Source organism: Poecilia latipinna, unplaced genomic scaffold (genome assembly GCF_001443285.1).
Source record: "Poecilia latipinna isolate Pla-1442-1.1 unplaced genomic scaffold, P_latipinna-1.0 Scaffold2142, whole genome shotgun sequence".
Taxonomy (NCBI): Eukaryota; Metazoa; Chordata; class Actinopteri; order Cyprinodontiformes; family Poeciliidae; genus Poecilia; species Poecilia latipinna.
This window is the reverse complement of record NW_015114758.1, coordinates 68512-79058: the sequence shown is the minus strand read 5'-3', so window position 1 is coordinate 79058 and position 10547 is coordinate 68512. Positions and strand designations below refer to the sequence as shown.

At 38.7% G+C, this 10547-nt stretch overlaps 1 protein-coding gene across 1 annotated transcript in view; it reads left to right on the top strand.

Moving 5' to 3' along the window:
* Window positions 1-9337, top strand: part of LOC106936432 (interleukin-1 receptor-like 1) — a 21434-nt gene extending 12097 nt beyond the window's left edge. The window contains exons 3-12 of the mRNA XM_015017441.1: window positions 1281-1704; window positions 2961-3144; window positions 3267-3417; window positions 3687-3752; window positions 4833-4959; window positions 5223-5371; window positions 6812-6949; window positions 8369-8533; window positions 8606-8739; window positions 9036-9337. Coding sequence (XP_014872927.1) covers window positions 1281-1704; window positions 2961-3144; window positions 3267-3417; window positions 3687-3752; window positions 4833-4959; window positions 5223-5371; window positions 6812-6949; window positions 8369-8533; window positions 8606-8739; window positions 9036-9284 — 1787 coding nt within the window. The 3' untranslated portion in view covers window positions 9285-9337. The remainder of the gene's footprint in view (window positions 1-1280; window positions 1705-2960; window positions 3145-3266; window positions 3418-3686; window positions 3753-4832; window positions 4960-5222; window positions 5372-6811; window positions 6950-8368; window positions 8534-8605; window positions 8740-9035) is intronic.
* The last annotated feature ends 1210 nt before the right edge of the window (window positions 9338-10547 follow it).

Here is a 10547-nt window from a genome sequence, read left to right as displayed (position 1 = left end):
CACATTCAAAAAACGAGTCTCGCTCTCACACATACATAAAACGAATCTTAGTACCGTGTGTGTGTTCAACTTTAGTCTTGTGTATGTGAGAGATAAACGTTTGTGAATGTGCGAGCTGGTAGTAGTGAATGTGCGCGAGCTGGTAGCAGTGTATGTGAGCGAGATGGTAGCAGTGTATGTGAGCGAGATGGTAGTAGTGTATGTGAGAGTGAGTTTGTGGTAGTGTGTGAGAGACAAGACGTAATTTTTTGGAGTGTGCGTGGCTATTTTTTTTGAGTATGCGTGAGTTTGTGGTAGTGTGTGAGAGACAAAACGTAAATTTTGTCCTAAACGGCCCCTCATAGTCTGGTCATGTGACCATTCACACACAATACATGAAATGGATATTACTTAGAGAAGACACCCTATTATTAAAATTTTAACTTCAATTAGTTGCCAAAAGCCAAACGACTACTTTTAGAGATTTAAGAAGTTAGAAAAAATGTCTGGTGACAATGTCCGGTGGTGCAACAGCGACAATGACTGCAGAGACTGGTCAGATGAAGCCAACGGCAGAAGTTGGCAAATGACCACAAACTACTGCAATATATAGTAACTACTGGATAAGTGATTCAAAATGTAGAATGTTTATAAAGTTGCATCTAGAAAATTCAATAGACATGAACCCATAATCCAGCCTGTGACACAGAGGAGGCTCCACTTTCAGGATGGCATCTGTGAGAAAGTTGTTTAACCTGCTTCTTGCATTTACTTCTTTTTTTGTTTGTCCCTATGGGCCGCCAAACGTGTGGACCGAGCAACTTCCAGTGTCGCACAGGTCACTGTATACCCCTGCTGTGGAAGTGTGACGGTGAAGATGACTGTCAGGACAGCTCGGATGAAGATCCTCGCTATTGTAGTGAGTTGAAACTGCTCCCCGGTGTGTTGCTTCAGGAGGAAGAAGTCGTGAAAAAGTGCTTATCAGATATTAGAGCAGGGTGGAGCTCTGCAGCTGAATTTCTGCCACTGATTTACAAGTAACGTGCAAACTGACATACACAAACTGATTTTATGTGTCATTTACGTGATTAAAAAAACCGTAGAAAGAATATTTCAAAGCATGTTTCAGTTGTTCAACTTTGCTTCTTAAAGTTTAACATTTTCAAAATCAAAGGCTTTTGAACAGTTACGAAAGAAAATGCAAACCGAAATTTGCAGTTTTGACACATCCATTTCCAATAACCGTATCTTCAACATTATTGTTTCTGATATGCATTCTTCTTTTCCCTCATTTTCAGAAGCATCAGATTCTTCCTGCTTTCACATGGACCAGGATAAATATAAAGTTATTGAAGGCGAAGCATTTTATTATGTGCCCTTCGACATGAATGACCCCAACATACCTGATGAAAATATTACGTGGTACAGAAATGTGGCTGAGATTAAGTATATTACTGAGCTTGTGAATATCACCAAGATTGTGAATATTACTGAGCTTGTGAATATTACTGAGCTTGTGAATATTACTGAGCTTGTGAATATTACTGAGCTTGTGAATATCACCAAGATTGTGAATATTACTGAGCTTGTGAATATTACTGAGCTTGTGAAAATCACCAAGATTATGAAAATCACCACAGACGAGACACACAGGATATATTACCATGGAGGAACGCTGTTATTCTTAAACATCAGCGCTGATGATGCTGGTTATTATTTTGCCAGGTAAGAATATTTGTTATGTTTGCTAGTATATTGAAAAATGTGTGCTACATGAGTTTTAAATATGAGGAAATTAATGGATTTTGTTAAACATTAAGTCTATACGGGAATTTTTCTGCCATAATTCGGTACCACACATTTTAATTTTGAAAGCAGAACTTCATGTCTTTCGTCTCAAAACCTGCAATGCTTGTACTCAAAACTTCTGCAAATATTCACTGTGGTTTCTCAAACCTTCCTCCTCACACTCAAAACCTGTCTCTGCTTTTATCAAACCTCCACTTGCAAACATCTCTGCTCGCTTGCGTAACATTTTCTGCTCAAGCGTGAAACAAAAAAGTACTGTCGCCTGGGTGCGTTTGTTTCCTTCTAGTTTGTGTGCCTGTGTGGCTACTATTGAGACAGACAGACAGACAGACAGACAGACAGTCAGTCAGTCAGTTAATCCGTTTGGGATTTTACCCTCAGGGAAACTGTAGTTCCCGTCTTCCTCGCAACACCAACATATCAAACAATACATCAATTACAGTTTTTACAATAATGCTTTCCATCCAAAACAAAAAAGAGTGACATAAAGTGACATTGCAATGCGTTCGTCTGCTGATAGACTGATAAAAAAAGAAAAAAACAACTCAAGCGAAAAATGTTCTTCCTCCTCTGCCTCAAAGGAGAAAGTGATGGTTTTAGTGCAGAAACATCCAGTTTCAGAGATTGTATTATCTGTTAAAGTAACGTTATATTAGTCGACCACAAAGTGAAATATTTTGCTGTCATAATGATTTTATGGTCTAACGCTGTTAGAGTCCACAAGCTGATCATGGCTGACAGATTAGTGAGGTGTGTTAAGCCACCAGAGAATCTGGTGTTCTTGTGAGTGAGGGGACGGTGCACCAGCCAGCCGACTGGGAGTCAGCAAACAACCACATAAATATCTGGTTGCTACGGGATACTCTCTGGGTTTTTATCTTATGTAAAGAAAAATGTTATTAGTTTGAAACCAAAGCTTTTATAAAGAGTTAATATACCTTGGTACTGACTATTGGCCTGTGGATAGGTAGTGTGCTGCAGTGTATTCTGCACGTTTCCTCTTAAATTATCAGTTTTTAGTCACAGCAACAGATCTGAGGACATTCATGACCTTTAGAAGATTTATTAATGTAGCTTTGTATTTTAACTCTGTTGTATTTCTAGGCTACAAGATCCTTTTTCGTCTTTGATGTTTGAGATCAGCTAATCTGTGAATGTTTCTTTCTCCACAGGCACATTGAGCCATCAGGTGAATGTTTCTACTATCATCTGAAGATCGAGGTCTTCAGTGAAACAAGCCGAGAGAATCTGACCTATGGAGCTATCCGAAACTCTGCCCAGAACATAAACATTCCTTGTCCACAGCCTGTTAAAGACACATGCAAAACATTCAACGGGAACTTCACATGGTTCAAGGTAAGGGAATCTCTGATTACTTTATTTTGTGAAAACACATCGCAAAAGTGGTCGGTTTCTAAGACATTAAAAGATTTAATTATTTTCCATCATTTCTAACGTCTGTCTTGTTTTTATTGCAGGGAAAGAATCTGATTCCTGGTAAACACAGAGAAAGCCTGTGGGTAAATAATGCAACAAAAGACGATGAGGACATCTACACCTGCATATGTACCTGGACTCACAACCACAAGCTGTACAACTCTTCTGGATTCAGGAGACTTTTTGTTTTGAGTGAGTCCTTTTAGACTGTTGGCTGTTCAGATGCAGACAGGCATGTGCTTTGTCCTAATAATTATAAAGTGAAGTGAAAAAGTATTTGCTCCCTCCACTGATTTATTCTGTTTTTGCTTCTTTGTCACATTTGTTTCATCAAACTGGTATTAGATTCTCACTTTAGTTGATTTCAGTTCATATGTATAGTTTTTGTTCTTAATGCAACGCTCTGCAGTGCCTAACGAAGCACAACACAGTGAAAACGTTTCAACTCTGCTCCCTTGTAGAAAGAGCCATCTTTCGAAATGCAACAATTCTCTCTCCAACCAGCAAGGAGCAGTTGGCTGATGAAGGTAAGAAAACAGCTTAAAACATTAGAAAGGCTATAAATCCCTCCCTTAAAGTTCATATCCTGACTCCTGGTGAGTTCTGGTCTGATGCTTTGCTTTAAACCGTAATGGGGCATAATTATGTTGTAACTTTATTTCCTAAAATCACAGGCAAGCTGTGAAAATTCACTGATTAAATAAATACTTAGGATGGATTTTCTCATTTCTTGTGTTGCCAACAGAAGTTTATTTTGTGCCGCCATGTTCAAATAGTCATTATCCATCTAGTAGCACAGATTAGCAAAATTACAAAATAATAAAAATGAACACAATTTTGTAGGCACCAAACATGCAACATTTAATGGCGTCTGGTATTTTTTTTCCCCACACAACTTTAGTTTTAGTGTAGCTGTTGCTTCAGGTGAATATTTTATTGAATTAAATAGCATTCATAAAACAATATGATACCTTTAACCTTTTATCATCTGAAGTTATGGACACATTTTTTAGAGATATATTTGTATTATTTCTACACTTTTGCTTTGTTTTAAAAATATTTTGTTTGTATATAAGTTTGTTTATTCTTTTATTACACCATGTACAATAAAGTCAAACTCAAATGTTTTTACTGATTAAAGTTTCAGTAGAAATGAAACATTGTTATAAAACACACACACATCCATCCATTTTCTAACACCTTTGTCCCTTAGTGGGGTCAGGAGGTCTGCTGGTGTCCATCTCCAGCAAACGTTTCAGGCGAGAGGCGGGGTCACCTTGGACAGGTCGCCAGTCTGTCGCAGGGCAACAAAGAGACACACAGGACAAACAACCATGCACACACACTCACACCTAGAGAGAATTTAGAGAGACCACTTAACTTTTTGGACTGTGGGAGGAAGCCGGAGTACCCAGAGAGAACCCATGCATGCACAGGGAGAACATGCAAAGACCTCGGGCTGGGAATCGAACCCACGACCTTCTTTCTGCAAGGCAACAGTGCTCTCTCTCACACACACACACACACACACACACACACACACACACACACACACACCGTGAATGGAAACTATATGTTAATGTAACAAACCATCATGTGTTCAACAGGCTCCAGCGTCAAGCTGAACTGCACTGTTTACTGTGGGATTAATGCAGAACGGGATTGTAAGGCCACATGGTGGGTTAATGGAAACCCAGCGAAGCAGATGGATGGATACAACGAGACCAGCACATTGTAAATCTGAACATCATTATGTTAACTATGCTGAGGTTAATTTAGATGAAAATTCTGAATTTAAACTTTTCCTGAGGGGAACCAGTGTACCATTAGAGTATTTTATAATAATGTATTAGAAAAATGGAGGAAAGTTAATTAAATATCCATTAAGGAAACTGACATTTAAATTGATGTCCTAGTAATTAAATCAATACTCAGTAAGCATTTATACACCACTGATGTTTGTACAACTTTTAATGAAGCATAATTTTATTCCTTAGAGACATTGAGGTTCCTTCAAAGAGAACCTTCTCCACAGCAGTCCTGACCATCCAAAGGGTTTCAGCAAAAGATTTCCAGAAGGAGTTTATGTGTCGCGGCTCAGGATTTTATTCAGGAAACTCTGTAACTTTAACTCTGAAGCAAAGAGGTTAGTGTTGGTGTTCCCCTAAACTTTTCAACTTCTGGCCTAAGGTATCAGGGCTGCAGAAAATGAATGATCCTTAATGTTTGTGGTGATACTGAGCTATCACTAACACACCAATAAAACATGAATATAAAAGCCATTTATGCAGAATCAGCAATTAGCTTGCTGTCATATCCATGGCGGTTTGAGTTGGTTTTTGTTTGATTTTTTATTTTTTTGCTAACAACTGAACAAAAATTAGTTCAGTTTAATATTTTTTTTGTTCTGCTTCCTGTAGTCAAGTTCAATGCTCTTAATACACTGCAGTGACTATATTTTTCAATTTAATTTTAAAAATGTGTTTATTTACATGGGGTAATAAATAAAATATGAGAAAAGGTTGGATATGTACGTTTACGGAGCACATTCTCATTGCTCACTGTTTTACTGTTGTTTGAGCCTCTGATTCTCCACCATTGCCTGCTGGATTCCTCAGTTCCATGAATGTTTCATGTTTGTCCGTATGCCACACATAGATGTAATTTCTGTTTTTCTTTCTTCATTGACCGTGTGTTTGTTTGTGTGTGTGTGTGTGTGTGTGTGTGTGTGTGTGCGCGCGCGTGTGTGTGTTTGTTTATAATATCTTGTGGGGACCATTTTCCTGACACATACTACGTTGTGGTGACCCACCGCTCCTTGTGGGGACCGAAGCCTGGTCCCCACAGGGGAGACGTTGTTTTTGGGTCAGGGATCAAATTTAGGACTAAGGTGTGAATTAAGTTTTGGTTAGGGTTAGGTTAAGGGTAAGGTTTAGGCCAGTGGTGCCCAAAGTCGGTCCTCAAGGGCCGGCATCCTCCATGTTTTAGTTCTCTCCCTGGTTTAACACACCTGCATCAAATGATGGCTCATTAGAAGGCCTAAGAAGAACATTGACAAGCTGAAAAGGTTGTTACTACCATCAGGGAGAAAACTAAAACATGCAGGATGCCGGTCCTTGAGGACCAACTTTGGACACCCCTGGTTTAGGCTGTAGCAATGAATGGAAGTCAATGGAAGGTCCCCACAAAGATAGGCACACAAATGTGTGTGTTTGTGTTTTTTGTTTTGTATTTTAAATCTTACCACTTTACTGTCTGTCCGTGCTTTGGTTCTGCTAAACCAAACTATGCACATGCTATTTTCTTTTACATTTTTATCAATGACTTGGATATCATTTACATTTGTTAGAAAAGCACTTAAACAAAAAAGTTTTAAGGTTTTGACATTATTTTTTTTTTTTGATTGAATAATTGTGAAAAATATTTAACTTCATACGGGCGGCATCGCCAGAGGACCTGCGGTCGCCAGGAGGCCAGAGCGGCGCTGAGCTGAGGGCCGTTCCAGGCTGCATGCAGCTTTAATTGTTGTTGTTTTTCTGGTTTTGTCATGAAACTCACTGAAGCCTTATTTATGCTTGTCTTCCAGAGTCCATCATTCCCTTCAGTATATTTAGAGGGTGTGTGTTTGTGATTGTTGTGATCGTCGCTGTACTGGTGAAATATTTTGCCATTGACCTCGCTCTGTTGTTCAGGACCTGCTTCCCTTCAGAAAGATGCAATGAAGGTACGATAAATTCAAGGTTTTCTTTGAAAAGATGAAATCAGGAGGTTGATATCAATCAAAGGAGATTACTCCAAACAAATGAGCTCAATTTAAGCTATGCAGCAGTGCTTTAACCAATCAGGAGAATGAATTGTTTTGACTCTATGGTTTGACACTTAAGTCAGCTCTCATCAAGAAACTTTCTTCACCTCATCACATACACTGTGTGTGTGCAGGCACCTTATTTTGACTTTTTTGGTAAAAATGCATTCATTTCAGCTTTTCTGATATTAAAGTAAGTCTGCTATACTTTAAGCAGTGTTTAGAGATCAATGCTGAGTCAACCATTTGCTCCACAGAGCCATAAACTGCTGTATTATTATTATTTTATTTTTTGGCAGAAGGGCATTTTCCTCAAACAGTAATCATCGCTCCACTTTATCATCTCTGGCTGGATATTAATGTTCATACAACAAATACTATTTTTTTCACTAGCCTTTGTTGTACCAGAGAGAAACTGCTGAGGGCAAACTTTAGACATTTTCCTGGTTTAGTTGGACATTAAATAACGAATGAAGAATCTGATGTAAAAATCCTACAATAGAAGAACCACTCACTGAAAAATGTAAGATTCATTGTATGTAAGCCTAAAAAACAGTACCAAATCGTTGTTTTTTGAATATACATACTCGTAGATGAAAAATCGATACTTTAAAATATCAATAAATGTCGTGCAATCGATAAAATTACACAGACCTAATACATGCACTAAATTTGAATATTATTGGAAAGTTAATTTGCTTCCATAACTTAATTCACTTAGTGAAACTCATTAGATTAATGATACATGCTGAGGTTTTGAATGTGTTATTTCTTCTAATCATAATTATTTTACAATGAAAACACGACATTTAAGACATTAATATAGTAAACCAATGAAAAACTACATCTTTATTATAATATGAGGGCTTGGTGAGAAATATGTTTAAAGATTATTTAATCTGATCAGTGAGCTTATCATGTATATGCAGTGTAAATTCTTAAGTTTTATTATAAAAATTGCATTTTTCGGGGGGCGGGGGGTTAATGGTGCATTAGGATTATTGTAGGCAGGCCTAAAACTAGATGATACAACAAACAACTTTAATACATCTTAAAAGCAAAAATTTGGTGCACAAGTTTAAATTTACTGTTCTTTATTTTTTTGTTTTTTTTTAACTATTATTTTTACAGCTGCAAATATGTATTCATAAACCTGCTTCTGACAGAAAAACAAAAAATGTCATTTCATTTTTATTGGTCCCTCATTACTCTTCACCAATAGTCTGAAAATAAAACAATCTGATAGTCAGAATCTTTAAACAACACGTGATTTAAGTTAGCAGAGCTAGTCACTTCCTGCTGAATGTGAATCTTAAAGATCTTGTTTGTGTGACCCAGATATGAAGATGTACGATGCCTACGTTGTTTACCAGCCACAGAGCGTAGACATGGAAATAGAAAACCAACCGTTCAACTTTGTCACTGAGACTCTGCCCTCGGTTCTTGAAGACAAGTGTGGATATCGACTCTTCATCCAGGGAAGAGACAACATGCCGGGGGAAGGTCAGTCATTTAGTGCATTTCATCAGTGGATGAAATGCACTTGAACTAATAAGTATTTTTCTGGTCCATCAGATCGCGTGGAGCTGGTGGAGAGCTGCATTAAGCAGAGCAGGAGGCTGATGGTCATCCTGACACCAGGATCAGGACCTGAGATGATGGAAAATCCCACCTCAGACCAAACCTCAGCCATTGGGTTTGACTGGCAGGTAAAAGAGTCTGGGGGTCAAAGGGCATGGAGTGGGATTAATCCAGTTCATATTCTTCTTGTTTTAATTAAATCTACATGTTTACAATGCTAATGGGAAGGCAGCAGATCACATTGAAGCACAATTTCTTTATATTAAAAACATATCAGTTGTGTTATTTAGAGAATTCAAAGTATCAGTGAGAAAGTAGTGTGAAGTAGTGACAGTGGCTTCTGATCTGATTGATTCTGCTTCCAGCACTCCTTAAATAATAATAATAATTTTTTAAAATCTGAATGTGATTCATATATTTCCAGGTCGGGCTTCACCACGCGCTGCTGCAGAGGGATATGGGCGTGATTCTGATTCAGCTCGGAGAGATGGGGCCGCAGGATTATGCACACCTTCCTCCAGGCCTGCAGCACCTGATCCGTCAGAGCGCCCCCATCAGGTGGCCGAAGGGCTCACGGGCAGCCTCCAAATATAACTCGCCCTTCTGGAAGAGAGTGCGATACCTGATGCCAGTCCGACCCGCCAGAAAACGAGATTCATCTGCCATCATCTAAAACCGCTGAGCTTTGAAATGTGAACATGGAAAATTAAACTGAAATCATGGACAGATTCTCTACAATGAATAAAGATGAAGGACTTTATTAGGCAGGGCTGTGCAGAGACCACTAAAGGGGCAGGTGCTCAAAAAAAAAAAAAAAAAAAAAGGGCACCTCTTACCGCATTCTAGAAAAGAATGTTAACAAAGCCACACAGCCTTCAGAGCTTAATAAATAATGATAAATTATGAAATTATGAGACATACAATATAAGTTATGGAAAATCTCTATATAGAGCACATGTGTCAAACTCATGTGGCCCGCCATGCCATTTTATGTGGCCCTCCCAGCATTTTTATAGGCCGATGATCGACTTAAAATACGTTTTGAGCACGAATTGACTACAAACTACATCTCCCACAATGCATTCCGATTGTACAGGCAACATTACGGCTTCTCGCCACTAGAGAGCAGCAGAGTCACCTTAAGCTGCTTATTGATTTTCCCAGCAAATAAAACTGAGACATCGACAAGCTAACATCAAAACGTCCATGAAAAGAAAAATGGATTTACAAGTAAGACTGTGAATGAAGATGTGTGTGAGTTGGTGTCAGGGCGGCAGGTCGCGCTAGACTTTTTTTTTGTTATCCTTATCTTGACCGACAACATTAAAAAAATCGGTCATGTACTATTTTTATCCGTGAAATTACAATCATAACATCGGCTATTTAGCCGCATTTTATGCGGTTTAGTTAATATTCACCGTGAATCCACATCCCATCACAAATTAAGCAGATAAATGTATCTACATTTTTCTCCGTAGTGACAAAAACCACTGAATGAGGCCCCAATAACTTTTAATAAATTAAATTAAGTGACTTCACTTAAATTAGCATCACTTCACCCGCTGGGGTCTGAACAACTTCCTCCTGGTTCCCATCTGCAGAAAAATCTGCGCTAATTCATCACAGTCAGTTGGATCTGTCTGATCCAAACAGATCAACTGAACTCTGAGTGTTTTACCCTGTGCGGTCCGGTGTGAGCTTTTACCAGGATTTTTTATTTATTTATTTATTTATTTGCGTGGTTTCGCTTCTCCGAAACGGACAGATGTTACGTCTGCAGCTCCTCCAGAGCGCCGCTCTCCTGGGTAACGAGCACCAAGAAGGCTCCATTTGTTAAATCCGCTGGATGAGTTACTCCCAGCGGTTTTTAATTCTTCGCAGTGGCGTAACGTAACTGCCTCTGCAGTGGTTGAGCAGCAGACTGCGCATGTTACAA